The sequence below is a fragment of the Oncorhynchus mykiss genome, chromosome 1 (genome assembly GCF_057628025.1).
Source record: "Oncorhynchus mykiss isolate SJ-2025 chromosome 1, ASM5762802v1, whole genome shotgun sequence".
Classification (NCBI taxonomy): domain Eukaryota; kingdom Metazoa; phylum Chordata; class Actinopteri; order Salmoniformes; family Salmonidae; genus Oncorhynchus; species Oncorhynchus mykiss.
This window is the reverse complement of record NC_143022.1, coordinates 46,255,752-46,276,381: the sequence shown is the minus strand read 5'-3', so window position 1 is coordinate 46,276,381 and position 20,630 is coordinate 46,255,752. Positions and strand designations below refer to the sequence as shown.

Genomic DNA, 20,630 nt, shown 5'->3' with positions numbered 1-20,630 from the left:
GTCTTTGCTAATGACACCAGTTATCACGGTTCTATTGCATGTATTAGAGATACCAAACAGAGAAACTTTGATCCTTTATAATTATGAAGTGAAATAAACTAAATTAATAATATCCCCAGCCTAAGCTTTCCTTTAAAAGATGCGTGCCGGACCTTGAATTATCTCTAGAACTGAATCTATTTTATATATCTCTGGCAGACAAACACACCCCATTTTAATGCCTTGCAGTTAAATACAGAGAAAATCATTGGTTCTCTATAGTACTTTCAGATCTAATTATAATGAGAAATCGGGCCAAGGCTAGAAAAAAAACTCACTCAGTAGCTGATTGGCAGCATTTCCGGCAATTGAGAAATAGATGCACTTCCTCAATTAAGAAAAGCTAAATTAAGCTACTTCCTAAGTTCCCTCAGAATCTGCTGGTGGTCTGTCAATTTTGGAAAACAGTTCATGCACTCAAGCGTGGAAATTCTTCTCCTTCCCTGCCTAAGCAAGTTGTCTCAGACTGACATCATTACTGAGAAAAACGAGACAAGTGATGCTTTTAAATCTCCATTTTATCTCGACAGAAAGAAATGGTGGTTAAATTGACCCGTGTCAGTCAGTAAACTGTGCTTCCCTCTCCCAGCCTCCAGTTGGCTCTTTGGAAGATCAATCAACTTCTAGTGAATCTTTTTTTTAACCTTCTACTTGGGATGTGCTAGATGCCTTGCTTAAGATTAATGCAAAAAAAATCCACTGGTTTGCCGATTTGCTTGAGCCTTTCTTGCTGCAGATTTCTGCTCCCGATTGCGGAATCAGTAGCTAGGTTTCCATCAACTTGCATAAAAAGGTTGGATGGAAACGTGGTTAGTGACATTTTTAATCTGACCATTATCTCGGCGCTATCCCCAGGGTTTGGAAGGTGGCCCATGTGCTCCCTCTCAACAAAGGTGGTAACATCTCCAAGCTACAGTGCATTCGTAAAGTACTCAGACCCCTTGACTTTCCCACAGTTAAGTTACAGCCATATTCTAAAATGTCATAACAAAAAAAATCCTCAATCTAAGCACAATACGTCTTTTTGAAATTTGTATAAAGTTTTTTACATAAGTATTCAGACCCTTTACTTACTACTTTGTTGAAGCACCTTTGGCAGCAATTACAGCCTAGTCTTCTTGGGTATGACGCTATAAGCTTGGCACATCTGTATTTGGGGAGTTTCTCCCATTCTTCTCGGCAGATCCCCTCAAGCTCGGTCAGGTTGGATGGGGAGCGTTGCTGTACAGCTATTTTTCAGGTCTCTCCAGAGATGTTCGATGGGGTTCAAGTCCGGGCCCTAGCTGGGCCACTCAACTCCTGCGTTGTCTCGTCTGTGTGCTTAGTGACGTTGTCCTGTCGTAAAGTGAACCTTCGCCCCAGTCTGAGGTCCTGAGCGCTCTGGAGCAGGTTTTCATCAAGGATCTCTGTACTTTGCTCCATTCATCTTTGACTTGATCCTGACTCGTCTCCCAGTCCCTGGTGCTGAAAAACATCCCCACAACATGATGCTGCCACCACCATGCTTCACCGTAGGGATGGTGCCAGGTTTCCTCCAGACGTGACGCTTGGCATTCAGGCCAAAGAGTTCAATCTTGGTTTCATCAGAACAGAGAATTTTGTTTTTCATGGTCTGAGAGTCCTTTAGGCAAACTCCAAGCGGGCTTTTACGTGCCTTTTTACTAAGGAGTGGCTTTCATCTGGCCACTCTACCATAAAGGCATGACTGGTGGAGTGCTGCAGAGACGTTGTCCTTCTGGAAGGTTCTCCCATCTCCACAGAGGAACTCTGGAGCTCTGTCAGAGTGACCATCAAGTTCTTGGTCACCTCCCTGACCAAGGCCCTTCTCCCCTGATTGCTCAGTTTGGCCAGGCAGAAAGCTCTAGGAAGAGTCTTTGTGGTTCCAAACCTCTTCCATTTAAGAATGATGGAGGCAGCAGTGTTCTTGGGGACCTTCAACGCTACAGAAAATATTTGTTACCCTTCTACGGACAATTCCTTCGACCTCATAGCTTGGTTTTTGCTGTGACATGCACTGTCTTTATATAGACAGGTGTGTGCCTTTCCAAATCATGTCCAATCAATTGAATTTACCACAGGTGGACTCCGATCAAGTTGTAGAAATATCTCAAGGATGATCAATGGAAACAGGATGCACCCGAGCTCAATTTCGAGTCTCATAGCAAAGGTTCTGAATAGGTATGTTTTTCATTTGTAATAGTCACAGAAATGTCTAAAAACCTGTTTTCACTTCGTCATTATGGGGTTGTGTGTAGATTGATGAGGGAAAATAATAAGTTGATAAATTATAGAATAAGGCAGTAACGTAACAAAATGTGAAAGTGGTCTGAATACTTACCGAATGCAGTGTAATTGTTTGAAACATGAACGTTTTAATTACATATGAGGCATGTCTTACCTTGCTTCAAAGTAGCCTATTAGATCACTCTTTCCACATTTCTTACGGACAGTATCATTCAAAAGTTTGGACACCTACTCATTCAAGGGTTTTTCCTTTACATTTGTACTATTTTCTACATTGTAGAATGACTGTACGTAACCATAAACATCCATAAAAATCAATACAGAGAAGTATATCTTTTTAAACCTGCATATTTAGCTAAAAGAAATCCAGGTTAGCAGGCAATATTAACCAGGTGAAATAGTGTCACTTCTCTTGCGTTCATTGCACGCAGAGTCAGGGTATATGCAACAGTTTGGGCCGCCTAATTTGCCAGAATTTTACGTAATTATGACATAACATTGAAGGTTGTGCAATGTAACAGCAATATTTAGACTTAGGGATGCCACCCGTTAGATAAAATACGGAACGGTTCCGTATTTCACTGAAAGAATAAACGTCTTGTTTGAGATGATAGTTTCCAGATTCGATCATATTAATGACCTAAGCCTCGTATTTCTGTGTGTTATTATGTTATAATTAAGTCTATGATTTGATAGAGCAGTCTGACTGAGCGATGGTAGGCACCAGCAGGCTCGTAAGCATTCATTCAAACAGCACTTTCATGCATTTTGCCAGCAGCTCGTCGCTGTGCTTCAAGCATTGAGCTGTTTATGACTTCATGCCTATCAACTCTCAAGATTAGGCTGGTGTAACCGATGTGAAATGGCTAGCTAGTTAGCGGGGTGCGCGCTAATAGCATTTAGCACTCGCTCTGAGACTTGGAGTGGTTGTTCCCCTTGCAGAGGGGCTTTTGTGGAGCGATGGGTAACGCTGCTTCGAGGGTGGCTGTTGTCGATGTGTTCCTGGTTCGAGCCCAGGTAGGGGCGAGGAGAGGGACGGAAGCTATTCTGTTACACTGGCAATACTGTGCCTATAAGAACCTCCAATAGTCAAAGGTATATGAAATACAAATCGTATAGAGAGAAATTATCCTATAATTCCTATATCCTAAAACTTCTTACCTGGGAATATTGAAGTCTCATGTTAAAAGGAACCAGCTTTCATATGTTCTCATGTTCTGAGCAAGGAACTCAAACGTTATCTTTTTTACATGGCACGTATTGCACTTTTACTTTCTTCTCCAACACTTTGTTTTTTCATTATTTAAACCATGTTTAATTTTATTTGAGGCTAAATTGATTTTATTGATGTATTATATTAAGTTAAAATAAATGTTAATTCAGTTGTTGTAATTGTCATTATTACAAATACATTTGTCAATTTTTTATTTTTTTATTTAAAAAAATCGGCCGATTAATCGGTATCGGCTTTTTTTTGGGGTCCTCTAATAATCGGTATCGGTGTGGAAAAATCATAATCGGTCGACCTCTAGAACAAACATTTGCGCGTAGCCTACTGCTTGTACGCATTGTTGCGCTTATAATGTGTTGAAATAATAGTTGATCAACATTTTAAGCTAAATGTTCTGATCTGTTGCATCAGATTGCTTTTTTACATTGTTATTTTTATGTAGCCTAGGGCCTACCAGTTGTATGAATTTGGGATCCATCTTCCCTCAACTTATCCTGAATCTGTTTGGAATAGGCTATTTCGTTCTGAACAAGCTGACCAATACAATAGGTAAACTTTTCTACTATGGGGTGATAATAGATTAACAGAGGCTAGTGATTTTGCAGTTCGTTACTGGTTCGTCCTTGTTGGCTGAGAAAAAGTAAAATGTGGACAGTCATTCTAACATCTTCAAAGTGCACATCAGAATTTGGTAACAAAGTCCGCACACCGTTGCATCCTGGACTTGCATGTTCTGTTAATATGAACTACCATAATTGAAATGTGATTTCTGTCATCCTGAGCACCGTGGGTGGACACCCTAATCAGGTTATGCAGCCAATGTCTGGTAAATTCAAATGTTGCCGGTCAAATGTCCAGCGCCACATTTTCCTAATGGAAACCCTGCTTCCGCCGTGCCTTACTTCATTGTTAACTTATAGACGTTTGTGATACCAGACCCGATTTCAGGGATGGCCAACTCTGGAGATCCCTTTGAGCTCCACTTAGTTAGGTAAATCTGCTTTTAGTTTATTTAATTGGATGAATTGGTGCCTCTAGGACAATTCAAAGGGCTGATTGAGGACCTTTTTACTGAAGAATGGGTTTGTTTTGCTTTTAGCGTATTGATGCGAATATTGATGCCTTTTTTATGTGTATTGATGTGTATGTAGGGCTCATCTGAGAAAGAGAATCTCAGCATTTCTCCCTGTTGAAATAAAGGTTAGATTTAAAAAACAACAACTATGAATTAAGAGCTAAGCATTGAGCAAGCAATCTGATCACTACCACAAAGCAGTGGTCACCAACCTTTTGAGTCAAGATCACCTGCCAATGTTGTTCTTCTCAGACCATTTTGAAATTATATATATATATATATATATATATATATATATATATATTTTTTTTTTTAATTTAGGTATATGATCACACTGATAATCAATAATTTACTTGTGAGGCACAGCTAAGTGAGCATAAAAATGTGATTTTTTTTGTTACTGGCCTGACGGCCTGCATCTGATAGTCAGTCAAGAGAAGGGAGCAGTGGTGAGGCGGCCTCTCACCCGACTCACCGTCCCTCTGACGAGAAAAGAAGACACAGTCTTCCAGCTCATGCTTAAACTCAAGTTGCACTGCATTATTTCTGCCTCAAGCACCAATTCATATTGTTACTCCAATGACCAGACAAAGTGAAATATTCCTTGATATTTAAAAAAAGATATGTGGGCCCCCTCGAGTGGCGCAGAGTGTCACTACAGATCCTGGTTCGATTCCAGGCTGTGTCGCAGCTGGCCACGACCGGGAGACCCATGAGGCGGCGCACAATTGGCCCAGCGTCGTCTGGGTTAGGGGAGGGTTTGGCCGGGGGGGCTTAATTAACTTGTCTCATCGCGCTATAGCGACTCCTTCTGGCGTGCCTGCAGGCTGAATTCAGGTCATCAGTTGATGTGTTTCCTCCAACACAAGAAGCACGGTTTGGCGAGTTGTTTCGGAGGACTCATGACTCGACATTCGCCTCTCCCGAGCCCATTGGGGTAGTTGTAGCAATGAGACAAGATCGTAATATCACAAAATTGGGGAAAATATCAAAATAAATGTCTGGTTGTTTTTAATAAATATAAATATATATATATATATATATATATATGATATCTTCAAGGGCAGAGGGTGCCACCCAAGATTTACTAACAGAACTCGCTATATATAAATTTAAAGATTCAAAAAGACAACCCGCTAATAACAACAATAATAACAGCACAAGCTTATCGGAACACTTTGCTATACTCATTCATTGCCGCTGCAGTGCTGGATGTAGCGTGTGGAAGTATGAAGAATGTGCATTTCATGGCTTATAAAAAGGTGTTGAGAAAGTGTTGACATTTCTAAATAACAATTTAAACATGACTTTACACAAAAACAGCAGCTCTTTGCTGTAGTCGATGAGTCTCTCTCTAGTCATGGTTCTAAGTGTTTTGAAATCTCACAGTATCAACATTGCTGTCCTTTCGAGGCTTCTTTTTACAGTCTACGGCTCGAAGAAACTGTGCAGACATGGTGATCTGAGCTAACTGATTGACCAGTGGTAGGCCTATAGGTACACTTCACCTGCTCTCTGGCCGGAGTTCTACCTTCAGATACATGAAAGGGTTTAAAAATGGGAACACTTTGCCTTGCCAGTACTAGGGCTGCTGAATCAAGTGCTACCACCAACAACGCTCAAAAAAACAATAGGAACACCAGGCTTTATCGGTTTTTACAGAAATGCTTTGGGGATCGACTGGTTGGTGACCACTGATCTAAAGCATTTTAAGGTGCAGTGCACCTTAACCCATTTAATAAGCTTTGTGACAACTAGATAGAGGGATTGTAGTAAAGGATATGGGCTATTCTGTGAGTCGTCTGTAACGTTCTTGATGCTCTGCTGGACCCAGACCCTCTGCTGATCCAACTCGTGTTCCCTCTTGTCCAGATCATCCAGCTCTGCCTTCAGATCAATGAGCTTATCGGCTATCTCCCGTGTGTTACAGCCAGGACCAACACCCCTGGGGACAGGAAACACAGGTATCACAAAGAGATAACACACACAACAACAACAGTCAAGGACTATGCATAGGTAGGAATGCAGACAACTCCTTATGAGGTTACTTACGTAACAGACCGCTTAAACACACTGATATCTATCTTCAAGGGGAAAGGGTACCACCCAAGTTTACTAACAGAGCTCGTAATGCCATGTTCTTCTGCATGTCCTTGACTTACTTCCACTGAATACTGTTCTTGGACTTCTTCTCGATCAATCCGATGCCTTCGAGCACATTGGTAATGTCGTAGATGCGGCGCTTCTGTCTTACAGCTAAGGTGTCTGCTGCCTGTGGGAGAGAAAGAGCGGTCAATGTTATTCAGTGTATAGAGCAATTTGAGGGTCCATTGACCAATTCCAGTGAGAAACAAATGGCATTATACATAGTAGATTCTATAACTAGCAAGGGAGCTTCACTATTTTTGAGCTGCAAAGTCACAAATAGTGGAGTGTCCTTTCATGCTTGTGTTCAACAAGGACTTACAGAAATAAACATATGGCTAGTGCTGATAACTATGATGGTTCATACCCATTGCTGCTAGGGATGACATCTATTCCATTGTGGTCTGTCACACCCAGCCTAAACAAAACAAAACAACACATCCAGGGACCTACCCTAGATAAAGAGCACGGTGTTCTCAGCATAATTGAACCTAAATTAATGGTGACTTGCGGTTTGATTTCTCTTCAACATAAAAGTCTGTGTGTGGCTGAGTCTGAAACCGGGTTGTGGTTTCAAAACCCAAGTAACAGGTTGCTGGCTGACCAAATCCAGTTCATAACAATGTGCAACCTTGCTTACTTAATTGAGTCTGCAGGGGGCAGAATAGAACAAGTAAGATGGCTAGCCAATTTTTACATGTGTGTTGTGAACAACATTAGCGTGAGCAACAATAGTGGCATGGTAGTTCGCCTTCAAAATAAAAGTCCCCAATTGAAACGGATAAAAATTGTGGATTCATGCCACAATTGGACTCGATAATGCAACAAAAAAAAATGGTTGGAACGCTATATAAAAATCGAACAATATGTTGAAATCACACTGTTTGTATTAGATTCCAGAATTGCATTGAGGGGGGGTGGCAGGTCGCCTAGTGGTTGGAGCGTTGGGCCAGTAACAAAGGTTGCTGGATCGAATCCCTGAGCTGACAAGGTAAAAATCTGGTGTTCTGCCCCTGAAAAGGGCAGTTAACGCACTGTTCCCCAGTAGGCCGTCATTGTAAATAAGAATGTATTCTTAACTGACTTGCCTAGTTAAATTAAGGTTCAATTTAAAAAGATGACAAAAATATTGCATTGCACAGCCATACCCATGGATCTTGGGTCCTTGTCACCCACAGATTCCAATTCTAAAAAGAGTGTCACACAAATATTAGTGTCGTAGCTCTTATCGCGGGACTTTAACTGTGGGAATCACCTTACTATTTAGACTATTGTGCGTATTGGAAATTCATATTGCAATGTATAGCCTATGGATCTTGGGTTCTTGAAATGGGGTATCAGCCTACCTTATGGTTCATGGACCCAAGATCCACAGGTAAGGCTATACATTGCAATATGAATGTTCAAAACACATAGGTTGACTGGTGAGCTTAATGTTACTCATTTTGCAGTGGTTTCAGAGTCCCGTACCATTTCATGGACCCAAGATCAATATGTAAGGCTGTACATTGCAATATGAATGTCCAATACACACAATAGACTGAATTGTGAGGTGATTTCTCACAGTTATAGTCCCGCAATAAGAGCTACGACGTGGATGTCACAAAGTCGGCTGACACCAAATTTCATGAACCTAAGAGCCGTAGGTAAGGCTGTACATTGGTCCACCCACACAACCACCCCAGCCACTGCCTGTTCACCCCGCTATCATCCAGAAGGCGAGGTCAGTACAGGTGCATCAAAGCAGGGACCGAGAGACAGAAAAACAGCTTCCATCTCAATGTCATCAGACTGTTAAACAGCCACCACTAACAATGAGTGGCTGCTGCCAACATACTGACTCAACTCCAGCCACTTTAATACTGGAAAATGGATGTAATAAATGTATCACTAGCCATCTTAAACCATGCCACTTAATATAATGTTTACATACCCTACATTACTCTTCTCATATGTATATACTGTACTCTATACCATCTACTGCATCTTGATGTAATACATGTATCACTAGCCACTTTAAACAATGCCACTTTTATGTTTACATACCCTACATTACTCATCTCATATGTATACACTGTTCTCGATACCATCTTGCCTATGCCGTTCTGTACCATCACTCATTCATATATCTTTATGTACATATTCTTTATCCCTTTACACTTGTGTGTATAAGGTAGTAGTTGTGGAATTGTTAGATTACTCGTTGGTTATTACTGCATTGTCGGAACTAGAAGCACAAGCATTTTGCTACACTCGCATTAACATCTGCTAACCATGTGTATGTGACATACAAATTTGATTTGACATTGCAATATAAGTATGTCCCAATGCAATTCTGAAGTCTAATGCATCCAGTGTGAAATAATTTTTTATTTTTTTTATTTAACTTATTGTCTTATTTGAATTTATATCACAGTACAGCATTCCAACTTTGTTTAGCATTATCTAGTTCAATTGTGGCATGACGACACTATTTGTATCCGTTTGCATCAGTTTCGATTGGGACTTTTATTTTGAAGGCGAACTACATTGTTGCTCACGCTAATGTTGTTCACAACACACACGTCCAACTTTTCGTAAGTTCAGAGGAAGGGCTAGGTAGCTAAAACAAGCTTTGAACTATTCAATGACCTCGTTAGACATAAATAGAATAAACACTTGACACAACGTATCACTGATGAGCTGGCAACTAGCAATGCTAGCCACACAAGGTAAATTGACATCCGCGTGTCAACAACAAAGAGTGAAGCATGCTTACTGCTTTCAGATCTAGAACTCCATCCTTGGCCTCTTGTAGCAAAGTTACAAATTTTGTTGTAAGCAATCCTAGACTCTTCTCGTGTCGACTTGGGGTTTGAGGTTGAAGCGAATCTCCCATAGCTCCAAGTTCGGTTCTTCCCGACTCCAGTTCCATCTGATTACGAAGTCTTATTCAGATCCGTAGCTAGCTGCCTCCCCGTTTAGTCCCGAACTCACTTGCTAGCCAATGCCAACGTTAGCTAGCTTCAGCAGGTAGCCTCTATCACACGCCGTGCTTTGTTTGACTATATAAAGTGCTTTGCACGGTAATGGTAGGAGAATCCAATGTGGTCCAGACTCTTGACCTGTTAATCCAGAACAGGCCTACAAAATATTTAAATGAGCATAAAGTCAGAAGCCGTTGCACACGCGAGGTATGCTGGGATGGTTTGGTTTAATTGGTTAGTGAAACTGAAGCTAAGGGGCCGTCTGCAAAATATGAGCTACTTAGAAAAACTACACTGTAAAATGTAATCGATGTACTTGACAAGAAAGAAAACTGTTTCTATGAAAACAGTTAGCAATATGTTAATATTGCCTGATCACATCTGATAAATGAGACCATAATTCTACGCCTTTTTGCGCAAATATTGATGCATTGTACAACGGGCGGGTCCGCATTCCAGCCGGTGTCTATTCCACTCTGTTCCATCAAACTGCACAATCCACTGTCTAATCACATCAGCCCAGACAGACAATTTATAAACTTGATCTCCACAGTAAAATGCATCTCGACATTATCTCCATTTTCTTTTATGGTGTGTGGGATGCGGTTAATTAGGCTAATAAATTAGGATTAACTTCACAGGGTGGTGAAAGTGCACGGTGATCTTGATGCTCCTTTCCAATGAATATAGCCGTTTGACAAAGAAAAATATTATCGCTTTTATCCATAATAATCTCATAATGTAGACTAGCCTACCAGCACAGTTTACTTGTACTGTATCAGCAAACTGTTGGCTAGAGCGCACGTGCCAAGACCAGAGTAGACACATTTGCTATTCAACACAACCGTTTTTGTGACACATATCGGTAGAGTTGAAAATGCCATGGAAACAGGTTGAATTTTAGATTTGTATTCGGTACAAAATACACGAAAATTGAAGCGAAAAAGTAAATGCTGTGTGTATTACGTCATCACGCACTGATTTTTACTGGTGGGAAAACGTGTATATTTTAGAATATTCGCATGAAAATTGGATGGAAACCTAGCTAGTGACAAGGACAAGTGTGATAATTAGAGTCGTCTATACAACACAACTAGTTTTTAGTGAAAATTTATGTTTAAACTTTGGACGACTACGCGCATCCGTGTACGCGCATGTCTATAGCTTTGGAAAAGAGTAGAGCAGAGTGCAGTCACTGCTGTGGTTGTAACTGAACAACAAGTATGTTGGGGTCGTTCGTTCTGCTGTGGATATGCATCTGCCTCCTCTTCTTCTTCTTGAAGGTTAATAGACCCCCAAACTTTCCTCCTGGTCCACAACCCATTCCAATATTTGGGAATCTGCTGCATCTGAGCTTGGGGAATCCTATGAAAGACCTGGAGAAGGTATGGTATGCCTTGTATAAAACTCTATTATGCTATTTTAACTCTCCTGAAGAATCAATAAGCATTACTTGGATGTGTCAGGTTAAATTTATATTTCCTTTTTGCAATATGAACATAACATCTATCAAATAATTGTATCTAAGCAACCTTTGCACGTATGTCTATAATTGCGTAATAAGTGGTGCTCTGTATGCTGTTTGTTTCCTGTAATCTTAAATCCATACTTTGATGGCCTTGGTATGACAAAGAACTGATTTTCTAATCACAGTTTTACTCAATTCAACAATTTCATTAACAAAATAGCCTTTCACTATGCAACTTTAATATTCTTAAAGGATTGGTTCACTTTTGTTTAACCAAATCTACATTTTTCATGTAAATGGCATGATATAGAATTTTTTTACATTTAGTTATTTTATTTTACCTTTATTTTACTAGACAAGTCAGTTAAGAACAAATCATTATTTACAATGACGGCCTACCGGGGAACTGCCTTGTTCAGGGACAGAACGACAGATTTGTACCTTGTCAGCTCGGGGATTCGATCCAGCAACCTTTCGGTTACTGTCCCAACACTCAGGCTACCTTCTGCCCCAAAGGGTCTCTAGAAGAGTCCAGAGACATTAGTTTTTGCGATTTCACTTCCACATTGCTCGTTCTGCAGTATGGGAGTTATGGAAAACATCAACAAAGGCTCCAAAACCATCCAAATACGCCCTTTTAGAAATGACAAACCTCTCAGTATAGTGATGCAGATCTTTAGATGTGGTACACATGAAATTGTGTAATTCCGAACTTTATCAATTTTCACGACTTGAGCGGTTTCCCCCTACCAGCTGTGCTGCCCTGGTTACACGGAGAAGCAGCTAAGTTGCACAAATGGAGTATAACTTTACGGATAATGTTTGGAATTACACAGTTCATGTTTTCCTGTAGCTCCCATACTGCAGAATGAGCAATGATGAAAGTTTATTGTGGTTGGGGATAGTTTCTCAAAACCAAATTAACTGACTAAAAAAGTGTCTGGACCATTCCATAACATGCCATTTACATTTAAAAAAAAAAAAGATTTGGTTTAAAAATAGTGAACAAATCCTTTAATATGTCCCATTCTGTAGTTGGCGAAGCGCTATGGGAATGTTTTCAGTCTTTATATTGGTGGAAGGCCAGCTGTGATTCTCAATGGGCTTGAATCTATGAAGGAGGCCCTGGTTACCAGGGCTGCAGATTTTGCAGGAAGACCCCAAGACCTTATGATCAACCATGTCACAGAAGGAAAAGGTAATATTATCAAAAAATACAGTACAGGACATTATTGATATCAACAAGAAAACATTTGAATCTATTACTGTGAAGAGCTCTATTCTGAAGCAGCCTTTTCTTTCTATTCCATTTTTTTTGCCCTTTAGAACATAATTATAATTTGATTGATATGTCAAAAAAGACTTACCTATTGTAATAAACTATCCCAGGTGTCATTCTTGTGGATTATGGCTCCAACTGGAAAGAGCATCGCCGCTTCGCCCTAATGACCCTGAAAAACTTTGGTCTGGGGAAGCAGTCCATGGAGGAGAGGATTCTGGGGGAGATATCACACCTCATTGCACCCTTGGCGAAAAACGTTGGTATGAAAGTGGAACATATAAAATTGTGTTTTGTTTTGTAGGAACATAGCCATTTAACAGATGTCCTTATACAGATTACCCTCTTGCTCAACGTTAAAGAGAACAAAGTATCTCTTATCAAAGTAATACTGTTATTTTTCCACAGGAAAATCCATGAACCCACAGGTTCTCTTCCACAATGCTGCATCCAATATCATCTGCCTTGTCCTCTTTGGGTCGCGTTATGACTATAATGATGAGTTTCTTAAGACCTTCGTGAGGCTCTACACTGAGAACGCAAAGATCGCCAATGGACCCTGGGCTATGGTATTATACATAATTACAGCTTTTTGGTAACTGTATACTTACATAAAACAGCATAGAACAATGTTAATTACATTGCTTCCTGTAAATCACACCTTTTGGTTTGAAAGTAAATATGGATGGTAGATCGTTATGCAGGTTTCTTCTATTGACCCAGGTTTATAAAAAATGTAAAAAATGTCTCAACAACAAAAAAAATCACATTTTTACCATTCGACAGGTGGATTATTATTTTGTCTAACTTTATTTATTGCGACAAATGATGATGGAAATTGTGTTTTTCTAATAAATGATTGCCAAATCATTTTGAAGGGAACACGGGGCACAGGCTGTCACCGCGTAACTAAAGCTCCACTCCACATTTAATTCTAAATGCCTACGCCTTGCGAAATCAATGTTTTCAACTATACAAATAGCTTTTCTTTCAATAATATCTCAATTGCTTTGCCTTGCTTTTCTAGTTGGCTGGCAAGATTCACCATCCAATTATTTCAGATCTACAGGAGTGCAAGTTTCCCCATGGCATGGGCCGTGGCAATACATTGGCACATGAAAATTATTATACATGCCGGCTTTCATGGGCTAACTAAGACATTAAATAGATAGGTGGGAGGTCTTACGGGCTATTGGCAATTTATTAATGTGCAATTTGCCTAACTGGGTAATGTAACTTTAAGGTGTGTGTGTGTGTGTGTGTGTGTGTGTGTGTGTGTGTGTGTGTGTGTGTGTGTGTGTGTACAGTTGAAGTTGGAAGTTTACATACACTTAGGTTGGTGTCATTAAAACTCGTTTTTCAACCACTCCACAAATTATAGTTTTGTCAAGTCAGTTAGGACATCTACTTTGTGCCTGACACAAGTCATTTTTCCAACAATTGTTTACAGACATATTATTCACTTATAATTCACTGTATCACAATTCCAGTGGGTCAGAAGTTTAGATACACTAAGTTGACTGTGCCTTTAAACAGCTTGGAAAATTCCAGAAAATGATGTAATGGCATTAGAAGCTTCTGATAGGCTAATTGACATAATTTGAGTCAATTGAAGGTGTACCTGTGGATGTAAGGCCTACCTTCAAACTCAGTGCCTCTTTGCTTGACATCATGGGAAAATCAAAAGAAATCAGCCAAGAACTCAAAAATAATTGTAGACCTCCACAAGTCTGGTTCATCCTTGGGAGCAATTTCCAAACGTCTGAAGGTACCACGTTCATCTGTACAAACAATAGTACGCAAGTATAAACACCATGGGACCACGCAGCCGTCATACCATTCAGGAAGGAGCTATACTTGGATGTGTTTGCTAATCGTTGAAGATGTGTTCCGTCTCCTAGAGATGAACGTACTTTGATGCGAAAAGTGCAAATCAATCCCAGAACAACAGCAAAGGACTTTGTGAAGATGCTGGAGGAAACAAGTACAAAAGTATCTATATCCACAGTAAAACGAGTCATATATTGACATAACCTGAAAGGCCGCTCAGCAAGGAAGAATTCAACTGCTCCTAAACCGCCATAAAAAAGCCAGACTACGGTTCACATGGTGACAAAGATCGTACTTTTTGGAGAAATGTCCTATGGTCTGATGAAACAAAAAGAGAACTGTTTGGCCATAATGAACATCGTTATGTTTGGAGGGAAAAGGGGGAGGCTTGCAAGTCGAAGAACACCATCCCAACCATGAAGCGTGGGGCTCCTTTACTGCTGGAGGGACTGGTGCACTTCACAAAATAGATGGCATCATGAGGAATTAATATTATGTTGATATATTGAAGCAACATATCAAGACATCAGTCAGGAAGTTAAAGCTTGGTCGCAAATTGGTCTTCCAAATGGACAATGACCCCAAGCATACTTCCAAAGTTGTGGCAAAATGGCTTAAGGACAACAAAGTCAAGGTATTGGAGTGGCCATCACAAAGCCCTGACCTCAATCCCATAGAAAATGTGTGGGCAGAACTGAAAAAGCGTGTGCGAGCAAGGAGGCCTACAAACCTGACTCTGTTACACCAGGAATGGGCCAAAATTCACCCAACATATTGTGGGAAGCTTGAGGAAGGCTACCCAAAACGTTTGACCCAAGTTAAACAATTTAAAGGCAATGCTACCAAATACTAATTGAGTGTATTAAACTTCTGACCCACTGGGATGAAAGAAAGAAAAGCTGAAATAAATAATTCTCTCTACTATTATTCTGACATTTCACATTCTTAAAGTAAAGTGATGATCCTAACTGACCTAAGACAAGAGATTTTTACTGGGATTAAATGTCAGGAATTGTGAAAACTGAGTTTAAATGTGTTTGGCTAAGATGTAAACTTCCGACTTCAACTATAATGTATGTGTGTGTGTGTGTGTGTGTGTATATTTGCGATATATAAGTGTATGTCTGTATGTATTTTAATCGTGACGTCATTGCGTCCAGCTGTTTTCATCGACACAAGATAGTTAAATGGAAACGCACCCTAGCAGGCAATTGTCACATCTATTTTTTTTATGCACACTTACTAAATGTCGACAAAATAAATCACAGGAAAAGTTCATGGAAGCATAGTTAATGGATGGTGCAATAGTAGTTCTGACTCACTACTTGGTCTTTCTCCACAGCTTTACGACACATTGCCCATGCTCCGACACCTTCCCTTGCCATTCCAGAAGGCCTTTCAAAATGCAATTTGTTGCAGACAGATGTCTCTTGGACTCGTCACTCAGCATAAGGAAACCAGGATTCCTGGGGCGCCAAGGGACTTCATTGACTCCTACCTGGATGAACTAGACAAAGTGTGTTCATTTTGTTTATGGGAGTTGAAGTGCTTAGATTAGCGGGTTTGACCACATCATCTATCATTATGACTAGGTTGTACAGTGCCTTCAAAATCATCACAGTTTTCGTCTGACACTGCTGTACTCTCCCCACCAGAGAGGAGAGGATGGATCTTCTTTTTCAGAGGCCCAACTCATAATGTACGTCCTGGACTTGCACTTTGCTGGAACAGACACCACCTCCAACACACTGCTCACTGCTTTCCTCTACCTCATGACCCATCCAGAGATTCAGGGTCTGTTTGCTTTATCTTCTAATGCTGACATTCAGAAATTGTCTTTCTACTAATAGAGTTGTTGTAGCTTATTCCTAAAACAAAAAGGTGTCAAGCAATTTTGATAAGCACTTTTGCCTTAAGTCCTTTTGTTGACAAAATCCCTTCCCTTTGGTCTTCTCAGAGAGGTGTCAGCAGGAAATTGACACGGTACTGGAGGGGAAAGAACACGCATCTTTTGAGGACAGGCACAGGATGCCTTACACTCAGGCAGTGACCCACGAGAGTCAGCGCATCGCCAATACTGTCCCCCTCAGTGTGTTTCATAGCACCACCAGAGACACTGAGGTGATGGGCTACAGTATCCCAAAGGTGAGAAGCAGCAATACATCTAAAATGTCTTGTCTTCTCATTTCAAAATCTCTAACATAATGTTCCTTATTTCTTCTCCACTTGGATATGTCTCATCCTCTCTCTCCATTTCTTACTTGCAGGGCACTTTGATCATTCCAAACCTTACCTCTGTGCTGTCTGAAGAGGGTCAGTGGAAGTTCCCCCATGAGTTCAACCCCTTAAACTTCCTGAACGAGCAGGGCGAGTTTGAGAAGCCCGAGGCCTTTATGCCGTTCTCTGCAGGTGAGGGATAGAGCAAAACAAAGTGCTTCACTGATGTTGTTGACATCATAATACATAAAGGGCACATACAGTTTGTTGTTGTTGCAGGGCCCCGAATGTGTCTTGGAGAAGGACTCGCTCGCATGGAGCTCTTCCTGATCATGGTCACTCTGCTGCGACGCTTCAAGTTTGTCTGGCCTGAGGATGCGGGGGAACCTGACTACACCCCTGTGTTTGGTGTAACCCTGTCCCCCAAACCCTACAGACTGGGTGTTAGACTGAGAGGGAACTAGTTAGGAGGAAGCTATTCTAGACAGAGATCAAATAGAATTGGTGTAATATAACATGTAATATTGTAATTATTCTACTTAATTCAACTATCTATATGTATTTGTGCTTAACACATTTTTGTTTTTCATTTGTCACAATTTGCTTATGTGAATATGTAATATAGGACTCATTACACACACCATTGATGGGGAATCTCTGATGTTATAGTGTTCACTCTCTACATAAACAATATCGGTGATGAGATAAGAAAGTGTCAAATTCATTTATATGCTGATGACACTGTCATGTACTCTATCGCTTCAACGGCTGACCAAGCATTATCACTATTGGAGACAGATTTTAAGATATTACAAGGGTCTTTTGTACAGCTGAAAAGAACACAGTTTATGATTTTTAATAGGTTCAAGAGACCTATGCAGAGACCTGAATAAGGTCTCTGCATATAAATATACTTAGTTTATCATCCAACCATATCCCTGTCTTTTAAAATGCATATTGACAAACTTTGTAAACGGCAAAAAATCAAGCTAGGCTTCCTCTAGAAACAGAACATGTTTGTCCTCTACAAATAGAAGAAAAATTGTGCAAGCTACTTTTATGTCTGTTATAGATTATGGGGATATTATCAACGTGCATGCTACGGCATCAACACTTAAATCGCTGGATGCTACTTATCATTGCGCATTTAGGATTATTACGGATGTTAGCTACAGAACTCACCACTGTGTTTTATATCAAAATGTGCGTTGGACTTCGCTGTCCATGAGACGAGAACAACATGCTCTCGTGTTTGTCTATAAAGCACTTCTGAATAAACTACCTTCTTATCATCACTCATCAATATTAGAATTAGAATTCCTAAAAAACAAGTCTCAAGCATGGATTACACTTGAGGCCCAATCGGTTTCCAGAGTTGGGTATGGCTGCCTTTTCCTGTTACGCTCCTTGCCTATGGAATAGCCTGCAGACTCAACTTAAACTTGAGACTCTTGTCCCACTTGCCCATTTTAAACATTTATTAGAGGATTTTTATTTTTGTATTGCCTGTAACTGTTTTGGGTAATGCAAGTTCTTGTGCTGTTAGGGGAATAACCTGTTAGGGGAATAACCTGTTAGGGGAATAACCTGTTAGGTGGATAACAAGTTAGGGGAATAACCGATGTGTAAATGTAAAAATCTGCTGCTGTATGTTTTTTGTGTTATCTGTGATGGTTTTGTTTGTCTTGTGCAATTTCTTAATCATTGTACCTGAACTGTATGTGTAAACGTGTACGCAGGGCTGTAAAAGAGACCTTGGTCTCAGTCTGTGTTCCTTGTTGAAATAAAGTTATACTAATAGGCTTTCAGTACCAGTTTTATGGGATAGTACTTTCAAAACTTATTGTGGGAATCTGTGGCTTGATGAATTCTAAATAAAAAATGTAATGTGGGATATTTTACTGCAGTGTACTTTATCAACACAGCACCTTTCACATAGTTCATGGACAGTTTATAATAGTACAACTTGCCTAGTTAAATAAAGGTAAAATAAAACCAAACTTAAAGTTGAAGTCTGAAGTTTACATACACCTTAGCCAAGTACATTTAAACTCTGTTTTTCACAATTCCTGATATTTAATCCCAGTAAAAATTGACTGTTTTAGGTCAGTTAGGATCACCACCTTATTTTAAGAATGTGAAATGTCAGAATAACAGCAGAGAGAATGATTTATTTAAGCTTTTATTTCTTTCATCACATTCAGAATATTACATACACTCAATTAGTATTTGGTCAAATTGCCTTTAAATTGTTTAACTTGGGTCAAAAGTTTCAGGTAGCCTTCCACAGGCTTCCCACAATAAGTTGGGTGAATTGTGGCCCATTCTTCCGGACAGAGCTGGTGTAACTGAGTCAGGTTTGTAGGCCTCCTTACTCGCACACGCTTTTTCAGTTCTGCACACACATTTTCTATAGGATTGAGGTCATGTGCAGTTGCAAACCGTAGTCTGGCTTTTTTATGGCGGTTTTGGAGGAGTGGCTTCTTCGTTGATGAGCGGCCTTTCAGGTTGTATCGATATACACATGTATGACTCGTTTTACTGTGGATATAGATACTTTTGTACCTGTTTCCTCCAGCATCTTCACAAGGTCTTTTGCTGTTGTTCTGGGATTGATTTGCACTTTTCACACCAAAGTGTGTTCATCTCTAGGAGACCGAACGTGTCTCCTTCCTGAGCGGTATGATGGCTGCGTGGTCCTATGGTGTTTATGCTTGCATATACAGATGAACGTGGTACCTTCAGGCGTTTGGAGATTGCTCCCAAGGATGAACCAGACCTGTGGAGGTCTACAATTTTTTTCTGAGGTCTTGGCTGATTTCTTTTGAGTTTCCCATGATGTCAAGCAGAGGCACTGAGTTTGGAGGTAGGCCTTGAAATACATCCACAGGTACACCTCCAATTGACTCAACTGATGTCAATTAGGCACAGTCAACTTGGTGTATGTAAATTTCTGACCACTGGAATTGTGATACAGTGAATTAAAAGTGAAATAATGTGTCTGTAAACAATTTTTGGAAAAATTACTTGTGTCATACACAAAGTAGATGTCCTAACCGACTTGCCAAAACTATAGTTTGTTAACAATAAATGTGTGGAGTGGTTGAAAAACAAGTTTTAATGACTCCAACCTAAGTGTATGTAAACTTCCGACTTTAACTGTAGCTGCCAATAAGCCTGATAGATTTTTTTTTATCAGACCTGTAAATATTAACATAATGACAATGTTGAAAGTAAGTTAAAACATGACATGATTTCAATATCCAGACGTTGTTCTTCTGTGCGTGACGATAGGTGTTGAAACCTTAATACAGTTGAAAATGTGTAAATGGGGTTGTGTGACAAGGACCAAGTTATGCCTTTAACTCAAAACTGGATCAAAATGGCTGCTATTTAATTAGAATCAATTTGTGAAGATCCAAATTTAATAAAACTATTTATAGAGCACATTTCTTACAAGAGATGCATTTCAACAAATAATATTAAATAAATAAAATTTAAAAAAGGTGTGAAAATGCAATAGTCCTACGTTTTCTAAATGAGACAAATTAAAATACAATAACAGTAAACATAAATCTAATGAATTCAAATAAATAAATACATAGAATGAGAAAAAATAGATCACCTTTACTCCACACACAGAGACGCATACAAAGCTCTCCCTCGTCAATTCATTTGGCAAATCTGACCATAATTCTATCCTCCTGAATCCTGCTTACAAGCAAAAATTAAAGCAGGAATCAGATTAAGCAGATGCTAAGCTACAGGACTCTTTTGCTATCAGACTGGAACATGTTCCGGGATTCTTCCGATGGCATAGAGGAGTACACCACATCAGTCATTGGCTTCATCAATAAGTGCATCGATGACGTTGTCCCCACAGTGACCGTATGTACATACCCGAACCAGAAGCCATGGATTACAGGCAACATCAGCACTGAGCTAAAGGCTAGAGCTGCCGCTTTCAAGGAGCCTCCCTCTGCAACTGGATCCTGGACTTCCTGACGGGTTGCCCCCAGGCGGTAAAGGTCGGGGGCAACACATCCTCTGATTCTCAACACAGGGGCCCCTCAGGGGTGCATGCTCAGTCCCCTCTTGTATTCCCTGTTCACTCATGACTGCACAGCCAGGTACAA

At 40.1% G+C, this 20,630-nt stretch overlaps 2 protein-coding genes across 2 annotated transcripts in view; one reads left to right on the top strand and one right to left on the bottom strand.

Annotated features, from left to right (window-relative positions):
- The window catches only part of e2f4 (E2F transcription factor 4), a 28,518-nt gene extending 17,859 nt beyond the window's left edge, over positions 1-10,659 (bottom strand). Inside the window, exons 1-3 of the mRNA XM_090232227.1 lie at positions 9,493-10,659; positions 6,752-6,861; positions 6,374-6,534 (exon numbers count right to left, since the gene is read on the bottom strand). Coding sequence (XP_090088353.1) covers positions 6,374-6,534; positions 6,752-6,861; positions 9,493-9,648 — 427 coding nt within the window. The 5' untranslated portion in view covers positions 9,649-10,659. The remainder of the gene's footprint in view (positions 1-6,373; positions 6,535-6,751; positions 6,862-9,492) is intronic.
- Positions 10,516-18,388, top strand: cyp2x9 (cytochrome P450, family 2, subfamily X, polypeptide 9). Its single transcript, XM_021602445.3, has 9 exons — positions 10,516-11,085; positions 12,204-12,366; positions 12,558-12,710; positions 12,856-13,016; positions 15,620-15,793; positions 15,933-16,071; positions 16,235-16,422; positions 16,545-16,686; positions 16,774-18,388. Exons 1-9 carry the CDS (start codon positions 10,924-10,926, stop codon positions 16,956-16,958), a joined length of 1,467 nt encoding a protein of 488 aa, XP_021458120.1. The 5' UTR covers positions 10,516-10,923; the 3' UTR covers positions 16,959-18,388.
- Positions 18,389-20,630: the final 2,242 nt, after the last annotated feature.

Bases quoted from the DNA above. Each gene is read 5' to 3' on its own strand.
- cyp2x9 (XM_021602445.3), top strand. From the start codon at position 10,924: ATGTTGGGGTCGTTCGTTCTGCTGTGGATATGCATCTGCCTCCTCTTC. The intron at 11,086-12,203 runs GTATGGTATGCC...CCCATTCTGTAG, and splicing joins CTATGAAAGACCTGGAGAAG to TTGGCGAAGCGCTATGGGAA. The intron at 16,423-16,544 runs GTGAGAAGCAGC...TCTTACTTGCAG, and splicing joins TGGGCTACAGTATCCCAAAG to GGCACTTTGATCATTCCAAA.